Consider the following 19,815-nt stretch of genomic DNA (forward strand, 5'->3'; position numbering starts at 1 on the left):
GGTGCATGTACTGGATTGTCAGCGCCAGCAGTAATTGACACAATGATCAGGGGTAACAGCAGGATTTGATATCCAATGGCATGCTGTGCCCGTACATTGCCATCATTTTTTACTGTGTGAATACAGACGTATGAATCTTTGTACGTCTTTAAAAAAGCCATGCGCACCAGCTTCATACTGAGCTTTATAAATTGCTTCAAGGGTTTACTGCCGCATCTTCGATCTGCTTGAATTTAAAACATGTTTCTCCAGGGGCAAAAGAAACGAATCTAAGACAGAACCTCTGAAGCCCGCTTGCTCAGGGACAAAGGACAGGGTACCTGAGAGGTCCCTGCCCCCCTGTGACTCACTAGCTGGTCCGAAGGGCTCTCTGAGACTATTAATCCCATCAAGCAAGCAGACAGATTTTGGGGCCTTGGAGTTCCCCCCAGGGGCTTCTGATATGATGATAATGTGATAAGCACCAAAAATGCATGCTTAGCACAGACCAGTTAATGGCCAAAGTGCCATTCCAAGTCATATCACTTGAGACTGGTTCTCCATTCATTTTTGCTTAATAGCAAAATGCTGAGCGATATTTTTTGCTCACAGGTTTTGTAAAATCGGGCCGGGTAATTACTGTTCAAGTGCACCCAATAACTGTTACAGAGTGTTGCATCTGGTCTGGATCCCTGTGTCTTCACTCTTTTTGTCCACTGCAATTGGCTTCCAAAGGGCAAGGTGAGCATGCCTAAGGTTCTGTCAGCTGGCTATGGACATTACAAAGTGTTGAACCGAATTACAGCAGACGAATTGAGTTAACGCAGGAATGACCAACCTCAGAATTCACAGTGGAATACCTGTACATGTACACTTGCCACCATTGCCAATACCCTGTATGCCTTTATCATGGTATGCAGTAGCGGTGGTCTAAAATTGGGTTCCACAGAACTACTGCTACGTCTACTGTTCGCCAGTCCACGCATATTTCCAAAAGAGCAAAGACCTAGATCTTGCTATAGACAACATATTCGGATGCAACCACAGTTTGCATTGTACCCCCCCTGCCCCACTGCTGATGATGTGCATCTGATCTATAATGCAGGTAAGAGATAGTTCATGCAGATCCATTTGAAATACAGTCTACAGTTTCGCCAGTGAGGAATATCCAAATGAAGGCAAACATCTCTGTCCGAATCGACTGGCTACAGCTGAGATCAGCACATGCATTTATGAGGAGAGGCTACAGCCACAAGCCATAGTTGCACTTGTTCCTCTTAGCCGCAGCTAAGCAGTTTAGGTGCAGCCCTATCCCTGCATGCCATGCCCAGGCTACATTTTTAACTCCAGCCGAGTTTGCCATTGGATGCCAGAAATTGATTCTCGGTCAGGGAACTCTGTGGAGCAATTAGCCTCCTACACCTTGAGTGCTGAGAGTAGAATTCTCCATCAAGAGAAATTGGTCCCTCTGGCTCTCCAGACTTAATAACATCCATCACCTGGAATGGAGTCTAGGTACTGGTAAACTCATATGCTTAGTCTTTCAGGGAATCTAATGGTTCTTAGTTGTCATACAAGTTGTCATTTCTGTGCTCGTCTTTCAAGCGTACTGCACATTCCATGCACAATGTACAGATTCACAGCTCAAGAAAAAAGATCCAGGCAACCACCAGACAAGGCAGAAACACAAGTGTCACACAGCCCAAGTTATAAATTGCCTCTGCATGATGGGACAACCCAATAAATCCTCCCTGCACTAACTTGCAACTCTGGTGATGGCGAAATGCTATCCCCTGAGCCTTCAGGCTGTACAGCATTTAGTTTGATCAGGTACCTGGAAGCATTAACGAAGTAAGAGGGAAAAAAAAAAAACCACCTCAACAGGGATCTCCATTCCCACCGATGGACACTGAAAAATACCACTTGTCCCCTGCGGGGCCATGGAGCAAATTCTACTGGAACTCAAACATGCCCTGGACACGCTGCATCTTGCCAGTGACACCTATGCTAATACTCAGGTTGACTGGCCAACTAGGCATTATCTTGCCTGTTAAGAATAATGTTGATGAACATGAGAGAACTTTTGAAATTTTGGTCCAAATGATAAGCAGGGCAGAAGCCTCTTAGGTGAGGCAGGATGCTGGCTTCTTCAGCGGCACAGAATAAGAAAATACAAAATAAGCATCAGGAAACTTTTCTCAAGTCCTTGCAGCATGAAGCTGTTTTTGAGGAACACAACATCATCCTGCACTTTCTAACTATCAAGCCAGATGTACAGAGTATATGTATCGGGTTTCAGATTCCCAAAACACAGGTCTATCCACAGCAGGTTGAAAAGCAGTTTCCTCTTTGTAGCTAAACACATCAATAAACATGGCTCACACTGCGTTTATTTGTTGTTGACAGAAACTCTCACTTCTTTGAAATTGGACCCGCATTCATGGCACTTTTTTATTTTTAGTGCAAAATGATTGAATAGCCGTGCGGATATTAAATTTTCAAGGAAATGTCGCAGGAAAAAGAGGACAGGATTATCATTCTGTTTTTATACATGTACCTTAAATCAGGATATTCCAATAAACTACATTTCCTGAAAATACCCTTCCCCCTCTGGGCAAAATATCTACCTTTGTGTACATCCACTCTAAGCAGAAGAAATAAACCATTTCCTCACAATCAGAACACGTCCGTCTAGCTCCTAGTCTCACAACAATGGCATTTTCCTTCATTAAATGTACAGTATGTAAGTAGCAGCCTGTCTTTGCCTTCCTGTGATTTCGGTGAGCTGGCAGTTTTGTCCAGTAAACTTTGACACCTGACCTTTCACAACTGAGGACTACAGGGTGCAGACCACTAATTCAAGTGAGAATTTCTGACCAGCTCATTAGCATTAAAAGTGCCCCCACAGTATCTTTTGAAAAAAGAGATTGTTTGGCCCCCAAAATGGTGAGATTGTGTAAATCGTCGCCAGGATCAACTCCCTGGGTCTTTGAGCTTTCATATGAGGGCAGAAGGGCTGAAAACTACGGTTGAAAAATGGTCCTAAGTGCCCGAGAAAGTTGAGGGTTGCCACTTGAAAAATGGCTGCAATCAGACTTCGGAAAAATCACTTTTTGGGGGGTGATTTTGTTTTGTGGGAATAATTAAAAATGTAATTGGTTAACCCACAAAAAATTGAAAAGAAATTGAAAGATAAGTGACCAGACAAGAATTTCATTTGTGTTTCAGAAATCTCAGGGATGTTGGCGTGCATGCTATTGGGCCCTGAACGGTGCTGATTTTACACTGTTTTCAATGGGGCTTGAATTAGTGGACTGGACCCTACATGTGGATTCTTAAACTCCTGAGAGTTTCTTTCTCTGGGTACTACAACGCCTCTGCAGTACATTCCGTCAACTCTTCATCAGTGTAGTTTGCGGGGGGGGCATACAGTATAAAGCAGATGGTGGTGACAGTTTGTACTCATACAAAGTTCTGTACACTTTCATGGCTGGCCACTTTTTCGTGAAAGACCATCAAGAAAATCATGTACTGATCTTTGATTCCACAGGTATACTAAGATATTCTGACTGACACTAGGAGAAGATGAAGTTTAACTGCAAATATAAATCTGGCATGTAGAAGTTGAGTAAAATAGTTGTCTAAGCTAACTGCACATGTGTTGTTTGCTCCTGTGACCTTGTAGTGATTTAAAAAGTGTAACAAACCCTCCTGTGTATGGATGGATATGGTACTTTGTTATTTCTTCATTTAACATGCAGTCATACTGCAGTGAATTCTCTAATTAACCAAGCAAGGGCCAAAACTACACAATAATTGCCACTGTTGCATGCAGACCCAAGCTGCATTTTTCACATTTCCCAGGAACACTTAAGCTTCTGTCAATTTATTTTATCTTTGTCTTATCTTTGACTGACAGTGTCAGGCAAGAACCCAACAACACATACACAAACCAACTGTACACGTGTCCACCCCCCATACAAGCTAAATTAAATGTATGCTGGGCTGCAGAGCGACCTCGGCAGAGCATGCACAGACCCAATAGGCGCTGACATATCCTACCATAGAGCGCTCCTACCCTTGTCACTCTTTGGGACCAAAACCATGAAGCTGCTTTATAGGAGGGAACAGATTTTTGTGCCTAGCGGTGATGACCAGAAAACCACATCTGAGTATTTTGCACGACAACTTTGATGGGTAACTAAATTCTACAAAGCTAGTCTTTTATGAGCTTAGCAGATTTCAGTGTTGAGTAGCTGTTTGAATGTTATATGGCCCTTGGACAGGTAAATCCACCGGGGTTTCCCAGAAATAGCTTTGCAATTTATGTAAATCCAGCCAACTGGGGGTCAACACAGGGCAAAATCCCCTTTCTGATCAAACTCAAAGACAGAGCTGGTCTTTATTACTGCTGACAGTGCCATCTGGGGAACAGAACTGATTCACAGCTTGGGTGATCAGGGCCAAGACTGATTTGTACAAATATGCACTGTCCAGACCACAAGACCTCACCCTGTGCTGAGCTGTAAAGGGCCCAGCCACCGACCTGCATACCCTAACAACCAAATACAGCCTATGTGCTTACATAGGAATCTGAGTCCACTGTATAAGTATATTACATGTATGTACATGTACACTGTACATGTACATGCAGTTATCCTGTGTGCGCAAAGAAGATGAAAACATTTTCTGTGCTGAGCACATTTTGGGCAGCATCTGAATCTGTTCTCTAGAGGCTACAATGTTGGTCAAGGTCTAGGAAGACACCGACAACTGAGCAGCCATAGCTCTGCAAGCCCGTTTCGGGCACAACTTTTGATCAAAACAGCTCTCTCAACTTTGCTGAGGGCTCTATGACTCAAAATGAGTTTGCCTCTAATTACCGGGACCCTTAATATGGTCAGTGGATGCCGTGCGCTGACCACAAATTCCTGACAGTCCAGTCGGTCTTATCGATCGGTGACTTCATTTGTTACCCAAGCACTGAGACCAACCAATCACCAAAATACTACAACGTGTCTCTGCATGCATGATTGAATGAGATGACAGCGGAACAACCTACACCCACTGACTATTGTGCTCAGGGTGTCTATTTTTAGAACGCTGTGATAATGTGTCATTCAGCAAATATCTCCACCCAATATCAACGATGGCAAACACAATGGGGTTATTTGCCCATATAAGGACACAAATCAAAGGTGTGAATGGGACGTTACTATGTACTCGTATATGTCGCAGCGTTTGGCTAGTGCTCCGTCATTGCCTAGAGTGAGCTCTGCCTTCACAGGTATGTGTACCGTACGTGTCCCAGTTTTGATTCAGGTCTGAAAGACAATACTGTCGTCACAAAAGGCTAAATCGTGTGCCGTTTCATACTCAAATACTACGTCAAAACACAGGAATACAGAACTTGTGCTGTTCAGGCTATCAACATACAGACATGTCAACTTTAACCTAGACATGACATTTATCTACTTTTACGTCATACATGTAGGTTTCCGTGAGCGAAACAGGCCGCATCACGGAGCTGTGATGCTATGTTTACACGTGAGCGCAAACATCCTGTGGTTCTGAATCACACCCACACTCATATTTAACAAGTTCTGTAAGTGAAGCAATTTGCTCACAGTTTTGCCCGGAAACGTCAAGTCTGGGTTACAGTTGAGGTTAAATTTTGATTTGATATACGTGTAAATTAAAAGTACGAGCTACGGAAGGCTTACCAGAACTCAATATCATTTCAACATGACCAAGTTCGCCAAAAGCAACAGAATGCCAAGAAAACAAGCAGACCAATAAAAAGCAAAACAACCCCTCCAAAAAGAAACAAGCAAAACATGAACCAGGAATTAGTTGTATGCAAGTTGCAACATGCATGTGTAAAATATGTGCCATGCAAAACAGATGAAGTGAGGCAAATGTACAGGCATCACTCCTGTCCTGTACATGTACATGCACAATATCATGATATAGCAGGGGAAAAACAGAAGGAAAATGATGGAGGAAAATTAATCCAAGCTCCATTAATCATGGCAATTTCATTTCCAGCTGCATGCAGATGCTGTGCCCCCCCCCCACATGCGAGCCAAGTCCGGAGACAGTGTGAGACTGACGCACATACCATCTTGACACATAGGCTGGAGAAGTGACACTGACAAAGACGGTAGCAAACATTGCGACAGACAGTCTGAGGGAAGGGGTGTCAAAAGTGAAAAGAAACCATTACACAATTTTATAACGAACTTGAGTTTGAGAAAAAAAAAGGTACAAATGACATGCTTGCCACCTGCAGCATGAGATAAGTTTGGTTACCGTTCATGTATGTTTTTTATACAAGAATTTAGAGCTGTTCAACTTGTTAGACCTTTCAAAACTTTCGATATGCAAATAATGTGGTCATGGTTACATGTACTTACCAATGCATTACGGTACTATCAGTTTTGAAAAGATCTGACAAGCATACGCACAAACAGTTTTCACTGCAAAACAAATATCAAAGACCATTCAAACTATCTTTCAGGTACTCAACTTCATGTACCAGTGACTCTCTTTCAACCTGATGTTACCCCCAGGTTGTCACAAAACTTAGGAGAAATTTAAACTCAACTCTCCAGTAATTTGGGAAGGTCAAGTAGCTGGGCCTGGCCCCTTACCAGGTGTCCAATTGGGCTTAATTTGTCCTCGTTGGGGGTAATAGTTTTTAAACATGGCCCCATGGGGGGAAATGAGAGGGTCTGTGTAACTGCAGAAGGACCTGCACACTGTAGGACTAGGATCACGTCTCCACTGAGGCTGGAAGATTACACTGGGGTATTTATACAGGTGAATGCTAAACTCTCTTGCCTAACAGCTACAAGGAGAAAGCTGGTTAATATTTGTACATATAGGACCTACACTGTGAGGACTGTGTAACAAAATGACTAATACCAGTACATATGGTAAGCAGGAATCCAGTTTTAAATATGGAAAACTGAAAGCTGGAGTAAAATTACAAAGAGTTATTGTTTTTTAGAAAGCAGGATGTGAGAGAGTTTCATGTTTAAAGTTGAATGGGCAGACTACAGAATATGCGATATCTTTAAGTCTGCACAGCCCTGCTATTGTGCTTACTATTTAATAATGGGATTTGGTGTCCTACTTTGAAGTACCAAAAAAGTGGCACAGGCAGAGTGTTGGATTTTTGTGGTTAAATTCAGGGAAAAAACCAAAGACCAATGGATTCAGTGATTAAAAAAAAAAGCAAAAGGCATACCAACCCCATCAAATAAAAAAAATACCCAAATGATTTATACGTCCCTCTACAACCACTGGACTTCAGCACTTAACCACTATCAAAGGAGGCTAAAAAACTGGCAGGTAAAAAGTGGCCAACCATTAGTTTCCTTGATCATAAACAGGTCAGTCCAAGGCTTTCATTGTTTTGGCTTGAGAGGTGCTAGCTGCTCCAGCTGGTAGTGTTCTGGGTGGTCCCAATTCTCACACTGTCTGGCCATACTAACTCCATGGTCTGGCAAACCAGGGGCGAAGTTTAGCAATAAAACCTGAGTGGGATTTCGACAGGTTAGTGAACCTTGGGCTGTATTGTTCGATGAGCTCTGTGATGGGAGCTATTGTGCACCCAGGTTTGCGCATTGTGCCAATTAGTTCCACTCTACTGGCAATGTCAGACTCAGAGAAAACAAAATCAAATATTGAATGAGGACCCCCGGTGGTCGATGTGTCAACAAATAAGTGCAGAGCCAGGAACTGACCAACCATTTTATTGCTAAATTTGTTTGTGTATCTTTCTTTGCTCCCCACTTTTGGTAACGAAGTTAAAAAGTGCTTGACACCTTCCTTTTGCAAAATACTGCTGCCAACTTCAACTACAATAGATTCTGAAGAACATAAATTAAATAAACCAGCTAGCTTTAATAGGAACAGCGTGCAACAACCAGGACTCTGCCAACCGAGAAAGCTAAAGCCAGGTTTAGCTTGTTTCATCATCAGCATTTCAGGGGTGCTACTCAGACACACCAAAATGAAATTGTTTCTTCTCCAAACCTTAAACAAGTGAAATCAATCAAAATCAAAGGGCATGAGAATTTGGTCGGACAGAATTACCCCGGTAGTAAGGCTGTATCTGGGTTGGTTGTTTCTTGGTTTATTAGAGATACAGCTTTCAGTTTCACCGTGATGTGTGGTATGTTATTTTATTACACATTGTGCTCATCTCAAGCCACGTCCATTTTGAGTCAAACTGACTGATTTATACCATTAGTGTGCCGCAGCACACAGCCATAGCCACTGACAAAAATGTGGTCAGTCCTGACTGGGCTTAATTCCCCTCCCGTTGGTTATCTTTTTGCACACACTGCTGTGAAAGCTGCCCACATGGCCAACAAGAATTATATTGTATCAACTTTCCCTCTTTGCTTTGAAATAAAAACACCTCATCTAAAACTGGGAATTCTCTGTTCATTTTCCAGAGTGGCTCTGTCAGTTCTCAAAGTGAAGTGTTCCCTTCCCTTGGGTTCTATGTAACTTGAGAAGCCTGGTGTTATCTAAGATTCATCACAAGATGTTTCCTTTTCAATCTTGCTTATCAACCTGGTCCAGCTAACAATACTCCAGCACAATTATGTGCTATTTTTAAAAACCCACAAAGACTTGAATTTCAGTGCACATGCCCCAGGCCTGGCTGTGAAGACTCCCTGCAGTGCACAGAGTCTAAAGTTTATAGTCATTGCCTGGTGTAGGGTTTATTCAGACCAGAGCTTTGAGACTTTTGCATGAGGAGAAAACATGCACACCTGTAGGCCCATGTACATGTACTTTCTAAAATGGACTGACTCCACTGATAAATAAAAACGAATTAAATCTTACCAGTACATGAGACAAATTTATTCAATGGATACCTTGAAAGTGACAAATTCACATTATCCCAAGCAATTTTTTTTTTGAAAACTGTATTGGTTGTTAAACTTTTTGAGAGACAACTTAAACAACTAGAGGCAAGTTTAGGTCTATCCAGATAAGGATTCACAGAGCCTCTTCCCAGGGTGTCAGGTCCCTGTCTCCTCTGAGGTTGTCTGAGGTCGCTGGAGTTTACTCTTGCGGTAAATTGAGGGGTTTCGAGTCTGGCATCTGTCTGCATGCTCACCCGCCAGCGCTCAAATCCAAATAATTTGGGCAAATAGCCAACTTAAATTGGTGCACGTGCACAAATTTCCACAGGACTAGTGCATCAACTGGTATATAAACAAAAGAAAACTTTTCAAAGTATGCCGACAACACAGATTTGTAAATGGGAAGCTGTATCATGTCTGTCCTCTGACTCCTTAGCTTTACCTCAATCGCCTCACGCCAACTCAATATCGACACTTCAGTGGAGATCTTTTCAATCAACATCAATATCAATTTTCTGGAATTATTTATAGCACTGATGACAGGCGCGATTGTTTCAGTGCTTCTTTATTCATCATGAGCAAATGAAAATGATGACAGTACACTGAAGGGATGCCCTGCTAAGGGCATCCACCAGAAATTGTAATTGTTTAACTATAGATGGATAAATGGACAACGCAATCCTGATCCAGGAATTTTCAAATTTTTTTGGGGGGGGGTCTAAAGGCTTACTCATTTTCCATCATTTTCACTGGTAGTTTCATTTAGTCCGCGGCTGAACAGGGCGATTGCAACTCCCCACCCCCTTGATCCGCCTCTGAATGGTGAAATACAGATAACATACCGTACATGTATGTCAGTGGGTCCGGAAAAATATCAGCAAGAAATAGAGGCTTACCCATTTCGTATAACCTGCACATTGTCTCCAAATTACATACACTTCAAGTGCTTGCATCATACTCGTTTCTCATGACAGAGAGCAGCAGCCATGTTCACTGGAGGAACAGGATACCTTCCACAATTTATAAAAGTCTGTGATACTAAAATTTCACCTTTTGGAATGAAGCGATTTTGGGTTCTTTTTTGAGCATAAAAGGGCTTTTAAACAACACCTACTGCACAAGATGCAAGTGAGTTCCACAGCGGGTACACGGAAAAGATGCTTTCAAATACATACATGTACATTGTGTACATGTACATGCAGGGTTCCAGCTGGAAAACTTCAATTAATAGCCAAAGTTGTAGCCAAACGTTCAATTTTATAGTCATTCTACAAATTTACGAGCCAACATCATGTATTTTTGTAGCCAATTTGTTTGACAAATAACACAATATTCGCTCTGATTCTTTTCAGTTTGTGTGAACTGTTTTTAAAAAGGATCAAGTATTATAGACAGACTATCATTTGATAACTACAACCTGTACGTCTCATATTTCACGCGTTTTGCTGTAAGTTATTTCCAAGGTAAGTACATGTGAAGAATACATGCCCATATGAATGATTCCGATACCAAGAATACAAGGTTTTTCACCAGACCACAGTTTGAATGCCCGATGGAAATCAAACACTTCTTGGAGGGCCTGCAGCAGCAACCCTCATCAAGGCATCCAGTTTGTCAGGTTTGAGGTTGCACCATTTTACATGTATGTAACGCAAGCACAAAATTATGCGGAGACTTAGCGTACTTATTCATGTTCAAGGCCTAGGAAGCAAAATGCAACTCGTACATTGTGGAGCCCACACATACCGTATCTGTTCACTGGCCGACACTCAATCAGACTCGGGCCACAACAAATTTTTGTTTTTAGCTTGCCCGATTGGGCAGGCCATGCAATAAATTTGCTTGCCGGAACTGGATCAACACTTGCCCAAGGTTTCTTGAAATCCGCGATTATTAAGGTTATTTAACTTAGGCCTACTGCATGCAAGCAGTCTTTTATTTGGCCCAAAAAATAGTTGTGCTTGCGATTACACAATCGGGCGTTAGGTCAGAAAATTTTTGGGTTGGGGACAATTTTTTGTGCTGACTGAATGGCATGAATGGGAAAGACAGCTCCCAAAACTATCTCAAAAATGATGAACACCTGTCTTAATCTATGTAAAAATTGCAACAGTCGACATTCTCCAGAATTATGGGCAATTCAAACAGTGCTACTCAGGCACTATTCCCCATGACGGCAAACTAGCCAAAAATGTCCGAGTATCCCGTGGTAAGCGTGCATGGTGCATCCAGACCAGCAGGCGATAAATCTTGTGGCGTGGCAGGAATTTGTTGAAACACGCTCGCTTCAAGTATGAGCAAAACAATCTCAAATTAAACTTATGAACACAGAAAATACATACACAAATAAGAGACCAAGTTCTGTGAATTAACTTGCAGAAAACCTCTTGCAACATCAATGTTTTTTTCGACCTGCAGCTTTAGGGATGCATGCGACATATGTGTACGGTTGATGTAGTGTAATCGACGGGAATGGACAGTACATGAATAGACTGGCTCTGGTTGCTACATTTCCATCACACTTTCTGTCGCTTGTGCGCGGCGTGGCGCGGCGCAGCGGGAACCAGAGCAGCTTCGTTTAATGCACTGAGCTTTGCGCACACGTTTTCACCACTGCGACAGCGAACGTCAATGGGAACTGTTCGTGAAAGTTGGAAAATAAAAAAATGACATTTCGGTGCAAACAAGTTGTAAGTTTTTTTTTAAGTCAGGCAGCTTCAAAAGCATGTTGAGCTCTGGAATCCACAGGGAGAAACAGTTTGGGGGAACTGAGATGGACAAGTCTGCAAATATGATTGAAACTGATGGGAAAACTGGCAGTTTTCACAAAATTCAGCGTCTGACTTCGGCAAACTGTCAGGTAAAAAAAATACCCCAGTGACTCAACTGATCCTTCTCTCAAGAGAAACCAGGACGAGTAAGCTTTGCTGAGAACATTCAAGCACTGAACCACAGGGGTGTTTGTTCAAGACTCTTAACTCCCATACTATTTTTAGACTTCTGATCTCCTGGGTTAGAAGAGCCATCCGGTGATTTCATTTTTTTTTAACTAACAGCATGCAGGTGTGTCCTACAGCTACTTACAAGCAGTATGGTGTACATGTATAAATGGGCCCACCAGCTGCCGAGAGATGTCCCCATCTTCCAGTGCGAAACCAGCATGGATTAGTAAGATCAGGGAAAGATAACCCCTTACATGAAAAAAGCGGGAACCAGCAACAAGCTCTACCATTGATAAGTAACCATCACTCGGGATGACAGGGATAACAAGTACACTACACGTGTCAGTGACTAAAGCAAAACCTTGATGTCTGTGTTTTTGTTTTTTTATTTCGGTGGTTGTTTTCTTTTTCAGAGTAAACCATAAATACATGTATGTCTCCTAAGGTCTATGCCTGAGCACACTGATCTGATTGGCTCAAGTAAGGGCAGTCTGCCAAGCCCTGAATGTTTAGATGAGGATGTCTCCAACAGGCTTTGACAGCGCTTGGGATGAAGACATTAATGTGGCTTCCAGTCCTCAATTAACAATTTCATTAATGTTGTAGAAATCACGTGAGAAAAATGTTCTCACTGGGAGTTCTCAAAAACCTTGGGCAACATTGGCAATGACAACATGTAGACATCAGCACAATAAGGAGTTTGTCACCTCTTAAACGAAGTCCATGTACATTCACACCTTCCCTCTTGCGGTATTTTAGCATTTTTTGATGGAGTTTTTCAAAATAAAGTCATTTTTTTCCTTTAACTTGTCCTTTACTTCACATTGCGGTGGGTTATAACCAAAGATTATATAGCGCCGCGTACCGGCGCAAGATGGGTAATTCGGCCATAAAGGTGTTATCACTATGGGCGCCATTCAAGTGTGAACGTTAATGTGTGTGCATGCCTGTCGCGGCGCCTACGCCTGTGCATTAACAGGCACTGCGCAGGCATAGTCCAACCAGAATGGCGCCCATGTGATAATGTTTTACGCGTATTCATGGTGAAGTTCCCCATCTTGCGCCGCTAGGCAGCGCTATACGATCTTTGGTTATAACTGCAGTTCAATGATTGTAAGAATAACGCTATGACACATACATATACATCAGAGTGAACATGTACATGTACAGTAATCTTACGTGGTGCATTTGCTCCCGTTAGTAATAACATGCGAATTTAATCATGAGCAATTTCCTTGATCTGGACAAAGAAAACGGCATGAGCATTCATTTCTGGATGGCTGTCCAGATTTAATTAGTTTGTGGTCTATGTAAGGCGGTGCACGAATTGAAGCACCACTCGCGCACACAATTTATTACTGGATGGAGCTTGAAAGCACGTGCGGGCAATCAAATCAAACCCAAACATCTCTCCGCTGGTGGGTAGTCAAAGCAGAAAACTTGACAATACCCAAATCGCACTCATTTCACACGTGGCCTGTGGTCGTGAAACTCATCAAAGCCAACGGAACAAAAAGGGCAGTTGCTGATAGGAAGCGGCTGTTGCTGTATGCCATTACTGGGAGGGGATTTTACGGGTGCGTGTACATGTACCAGTATTTAGTATATCCCGGGAGGAATAAAAGGGATTTGCCTGACTTAACTTGCACATGCAACTCCATAAATGTACTGATATCCTAGCAAGGGCTTCACACCTAATAAATATCTAAAGAGTATAAAGTTAATTCGTCAACAGCTATGACCTCAAGGTGAAGAACTGAGAAGGAAACAACGCTGCTATTTGTGAAAAAAAAACACAAGTACAAAGTGAATCCGAGTTGAAATATTTCAGATAAGGCAAATTATTACATTCAACTAGGACTAGGTACAATCTTCTGCACATCTCAAGACTGTCTACCAAGCAGTGATTCATGTACATGTTACTGCCTCCTCTTGCGACTCCAAATTAACTAGCTGAGGCTTAGGGTCACATAGCCATCTAGGGAAAGGGGCTGCAGCCACCAACCAATGGCTTTCCATACGTATGTGTATTATTTCTAGCCGTAGCCGTTAACTTTTGCATCATGGCCAAACATACCTCTGCAGGGTTCTCGTTGCTGCTGCTGTTGCTGTCTGCCCAGCCGCTCCAGCCGGCAGCGCTCGCACACCAGCGCCCGGTTCCTGCGAGGCGTCCGGTTGGCCTTGTCCCGCAGCACCACAACATCCAGCAAGCCGCCACCTACCCTGCTGCCGTCCTCCGGCAGGATGGTCGGCAGGACTTGGCCCAGCCGTGACGTCTTGGCCTTCCCCTCCCCCTTCACGGGGAAGATGGCCGAACCCGGAATGATCTTGGTGCCAGGTTGCTGAATCGTTTCTACGTGTAATTCCATATCCCCGCGTCGATTCTCTCAACTTGTGTTTCCCTCCCCCCTCTCAAAATCCTCTTCAACTCTTCCACCACAGCCTATTGTTTGGAGACCAACTGTAAGAATATCACTCAGGACCAGCATCGGTGATTGTTTCGGCAGACCAGAGGTGGAAAATGTAAATATTATTATCAGGCATTGTGCAACAAAGCCCTGGACTGTCTGGGGTCTGGCCCAATGCTAATGAGTACATGTACAGTGTACCTCGTGGTTATTTCTTCCTCAATGAATCAGAGACAGGGAGGCAACCCCCAGTCTAAGAATATTATTAACATGACATTGAATTCTGCCAGTGCCCCAAGTGCCAGGAGAGCCCGGTCTGCTTTGGCAGGGTGATAAATAATGCACAGACCTACTCAGTGGGAGATTCACCCATATATCATGCTTCACTCCTCCTCGTGGCAAAACAGGGGTGTACCGTGAACAGTCCTGATGCAGAAATGCCCTCAGCAATTACCCAGCATCCTTTTCCAACAATGCAGGAGGATGTCTCTCGCAGGAAGTTCAATTCCTAAGAACCTTATCCCAGAAACAACTGCTGTAGCATTCTCCAGTGAAGAGCTAAAGGCCAAAAACTAAACAGCCTCTCTAATCGCTCAAATAGACAAAACTGTGTACACACACATGAGACTGGGCTGTGTTCCCCACATGTATGGCAAAGTACATGCAACTGGAACATGCCACCAGGGTGAGCTGACTCACTGGAGTCGTAAACACAAAGACTAGCCCTGTGATGTCATCCGGCAGGGGTGGAGCCAGAAACCCTGACAGCAGCCAATCAAGAGGAGAGATGGTGGTCAATGGCCTCCAGATGTGACAGTCAACAAACTAAAAACTCTTTGCTTTTGCTTCTGAAAACCCCACTACAGGTTACAGAGAAACAGATAGCCAGAGCAAACAGTTACATGTCCTTGCTCTATGTTATCAGCTAATGTAATCTGCAAATTCAGGGAAAGAGCTGTCCTTTTAAAATTCAAGAAAAGTACACCATGGGGGCACTTGGTGTATATCGGTACCGTACTCACTGTGCTGTACCAATTACACAGTGAAGTGTGCAATTTAATAATAGGCAAGGAAAAGCCCCTACCTACTCCAGGGACTGGACACCGGTTATGAGCTTGATCAAAAATCCAATACTCAAATTAATTTCCTGTCCTGCTGCTGGGAAAAGAACAGGACACCAGAGATAGGCTGGCTGAACACTGAATTGGAGAGAATCAATATGCTGACCAATAAAACTGTTACATGAGCTCCTTGCTTTCTTATGCCAATAAAAAACTGGGGAAACATTACTGCTGAAAGGAATGATGGGAATTGTGCAGCCTTTACAGCTGGTGACTGCAAGTGCAGGAAATGGCACCTTTCCCACAGAAGCCTCCATGAGTCTAAACTTCCAAGAAAACCTACCTTTGTGGTTTTGCAGGACTCTATCTTGAAATGCAGAACAGGAACAAAAGGGCAGGGAATGAGTGAAAAAAGAGGCTCTTAGGCTGAGTGTAACCACGGTAACCGGGTTCATTTGTACTGAGTTACAACAGTCTCACCCACTGTGAAACAATGCCACAAATTGAAGAAATGTACACTGTACATGAGATCCATTTTTCAGGGTGATACTATCATATCTGTGAAGGTAAACCTCGAAAATTGTTAAAAACGTAATGAAATCCAAATCTCCAACTCAACACAGGGCCTTTCATTTGATCTCACTGAAGCTTCCACTAAAATTCTGGCAAATGTGTACTTACAGACGGAGGCATATTTTTGAAAGTAAATTTGTTTGTCCTTGTCTTTTATTTCTTTCCCCCCAAGAAATTTTTTTCTGCCTCCTGTTCTGATGACCAGTCCAGTTTTTTTGTTGGGGGGATGACAATGCACTATGCACACTTATATACACATATTCTTTCTGTTCCCCCCAAGGCTATGATTAGCAACCTGTCTGTCAAAATGGACAAGGAAACAATGTGGACTGTCTGGCTCACAAAGTGGGACCAAAGGGTGAAACAGTGGTGGAAAAAAGAAATGGCCTTGGTGGAAACCCCCCAAAAGGCACAAACTGCCTCTTTTTTTTTTTGTCTGCTAACAACGTTGTCTCTCTTACCCTGCTTGTTTGCCTGCGGCTTTGTGGTCTCATGGGTTTGTAGCTCTATTAGTATGGTAGTCCTCTGGTCTGACTTTTTGGCCAAACGGACCAACGAACACAAAACCTCTGGCCCCGATTTTTCTTCCCCCATTGTTGAAAAAAAGGGAATGTTGGTGTTTGTAGCCACTTTGGAGGCAATGAGTCACTAGTACTGAATGGAAAGCAATCATGCATGGTTACAGTTAACATTCTGAAATTGGCAGAATTTGCCATTTCCCTCCCTGCCAATCTGAGAGATAATTGCCTTTCACCTTGCAGGAGAAAAAAAAAGCAATCGAGTTTTGAATCAGCTATTACAAACATATGAATATGGCAAAAACAGGAATATTTCATCCCGTGCTACTTTATCTTCTTGCGCAAAAAAAAAAAAAAAAAACGCTGCCTACGAGCACGACAATGCGTCTAAAACTGCAGCCAATTTTTATGAAGATGAACAAACGTGTATCAGATTGCCCACAAATGCACTAGACCAAAACTAAAAAAAGATGGAGGCCTTAAAGTGGGCCATGCTGAGGCTTTTCCCCCCTTCCCCTTCAATTTTTTTCTTATCGCTCCCTTTCACATTCAAAATTCAGAACTTGGAGAACACAGCATTCTGAAGAAACTCTCGCCTGTGAGGTTAGCGTACTCTTTCCCTGCTGAAAATGATATGGCTCCGGTGCAATAAACTATGGGTAGGGGAGGGGGAAGGGATAACGTAAAGCGCCTTGTCAAAATGATTACATGCCTACCCAATAATTTTGGCACTGTGCCACATAAGTTTTGTTTTGGGCGACTTATGGGGGTTTCTGTCAGCTTGTGCCAGTGAAAATGGGGGGCTTAAATCTTTAATGAGTTAATTCCAAACAAATGCCCCTCTCCCTGTAATTTGGGTCTGGCCTGGCCACTGCAGCAAAAGTCTGTCAGCTGACTCATTAGCTTGGTGTCTAGACGTGAGAATTCAGCCATGAAACGTGTGGCACCTGAAACACCACAGGGGCAACATTCGTGACCCCCAGACTGGACCCCTGGAGCCAGACGGGTCACAGCCATCGTGTAAACAAGCGGGGCAGTCTGGATGCCATCCACTGAAAGAACATCAATATGGCGAGGCTTCACTGGTGTGTGGACACGGCCTGATCATGATGAGTTGTTTAGCCGGGGAGTGGTACAGCAAGGAAAAATATACATGCGGATTCTTTGCATCCTGTGCCCTATTGAGGATGACTTGAGAGAGGCAAATTGGATACAGATGTCTTGCATTACGGGCTAGGGATATACCAGCATTTGACAGTCCTGTAAACCCGTGAACCCGTGGAAAGTTTTTTCCTCAACCAGTTCATTCCAAATTTATTGCATGCCATAGCCATGAGGATGTTTCTTGGTGGATCTTGGAAGCAGCAAATTTATTTATGATTGGATGCGGTGCAGCAATACCGTGTCTTTGTGACCGCTGTTTCACCCAAATCAATACCAAATGGACCACTCTCATTTTGCCTACAACTTGTATGGGCAGCCAGAGTTTGCGGAAATATCCCCTTCTGATAGTGGTTTTTTTAAAATTTTATCCCCACTTTGCTCAAACTGGACCTTTGTCTCATCGATTTTAAATAGGGATGCATTTCCTTTTAGTGCTTAAAATTCTGGCGTCCTGAAACTGCAGGGGATTTTTAACACTCCGTGAGTTATTCTTTTACTCTCGTACCGATGGTCAACCATAATTTTATGCACACACAAGGAAACCATCAACAATCCATCTTAAAGCAGTGTTCACTGTGTGAGAAAAAAGGTAATTTTCACTGAGTTTTCTTAGCACAAAAACAAAGGAGCATCTACCCTAGGTATCCCTGACAGGTATGGTACGATAGTGTGAAGGGTGCTTACAACATGCTTGCACTCACAATGGATGAGCACAGACACTGTTCATGTACATGTACTTGTACAATACACGGTATACACAATACACTAAAAAGCATCAGCAAGTCAGCTGAAACCTTTTATCACATCAATCACAGAGTGAGCCCTCTGTTGTCCACATCCTGACAGCCATCATGTGATACACACTACTTTGAAGCATCATTGACTATCACCACACAATTCACCTTTCAGTCAATTGCCAAGAATGAATCACCGGGCAGCAAAAAAATTAGTCCACTCGGGTGGAAATATTATAATTCTGTTGTCAAAACATGCCACATGTTGTTTGGTCACAAGTGCTTTCAATTTCTTACCTTCCAGGCACATATTTACATGATGTAAACTGGACGCTATATTTTAGGATAAATAATCAATGTGATTTTTTTCATCATGTTTCCTTTTAGCAAATGGGCTTCATAAACACGGACCAACCCTATGCATTAAACGTACAAGATTAAAAGATTCTTGGTAAAAACATGCAGACATATAAACATGTTCATAAATTCTGAACCACATTAATGTGTGCTGCATGCACGGCTTTCTAGATGACGTGGTTGAACAAACATTTCAAACATGTCCAGTGCATACACGCACGACTGTCCTCTACGCCAACCCTCCCAAAAAGAATTCTCGTTTACCGCAAGAATACATTGGCGAAGAGTTTCATCTGAAGGCAAGTGCGAGTAATGGTGCTCTGGGCATTGACTTGTTCCTGTCTGTCCGTATCTACGGGCCTGAACTCTGTATCAACCTCCTTGTACCTCTCAGATCTTCAACGTCTGCAGAAGGGATTTCCAGACGGGGCATTTCTAGTTTTTCCTAGAAATTGTCTGCTGGTCGCTTCTTGGACAATGGAATGGTTTATTCACAAACCAATTCCGGAATCATGACAACTCCTGCGGCTTTCCACCCAGGGAAAAATTTCCCAGAAACTGACTGCTGCAAGAAGACTGCAGCCACCAAATATCAGCAAAAAGGTCAGCCTGATGAGGCAAATTTTGCCTTGTTCCTCAAAAATGACCCTTCATCCCTCCTCCCTTCCAAGGGGGCATTGCCGTAAGTTTCAAACAAGATTCTCTTAAACCTCTGTACAAATATTCCAAACAATTTATTATCCTGACCCACCCCCCCAAAAAAAACTCCGCCAGTTTCAGGAAATTAAGCTTTCAAAAATTCAGCACCCCAAAACTAAACAGCTAACAAGCTGAAAGAGTAAACCATCCAGAAAAATGAACTGGTGCATTGAAGCCAAATGTGTTTAGGCAGCGCACTGGTGCTTGTCCAAACCTGCCAGTTCCTGTTACCTGTTATTAGATCACATTTCCTCTGATGGTACAGTTTTATTTAGCCTCTTTTTTTTTTTTTTTACACAATGTACAAGAACAGCGGCAGAAATGTTGAGATGCATTGAGGGGAGGGGTCAGGGTGGCCAGAAGGGATTGTGGGACAGGCTGGACAAAAACAGAAAAAGGGTGGACAATGAATCCTGACGTTCCCGAGGACGAACCTGTGCAGTTTCCTGTGTCTTCAGGTTTCATCGTCGTGATGTCACCGAATGAGGCTGT

At 43.0% G+C, this 19,815-nt stretch overlaps 1 protein-coding gene across 6 annotated transcripts in view; it reads right to left on the bottom strand.

The window, feature by feature from the left end:
• Positions 1–19,815, bottom strand: part of LOC110987669 (uncharacterized) — a 63,816-nt gene that overhangs the window by 18,391 nt on the left and 25,610 nt on the right. For 2 of the 6 annotated variants that reach the window (XM_087143170.1, XM_087143171.1), the window contains exon 2: positions 6,101–6,166. The exons of 2 other annotated variants lie outside the window; for them this stretch is intronic. In XM_087143170.1, the coding sequence (XP_086999296.1) occupies positions 6,101–6,166 (66 nt within the window). Of the gene's footprint in view, positions 1–6,100; positions 6,167–13,886; positions 14,902–19,815 lie in introns of those variants that run through there. 2 more of the 6 variants (XM_022250598.2, XM_022250599.2) reach the window with 2 other exon arrangements.

The sequence above is a fragment of the Acanthaster planci genome, linkage group LG11 (genome assembly GCF_054643075.1).
Source record: "Acanthaster planci isolate LZ-2023a linkage group LG11, COTS_SCS, whole genome shotgun sequence".
Taxonomy (NCBI): domain Eukaryota; kingdom Metazoa; phylum Echinodermata; class Asteroidea; order Valvatida; family Acanthasteridae; genus Acanthaster; species Acanthaster planci.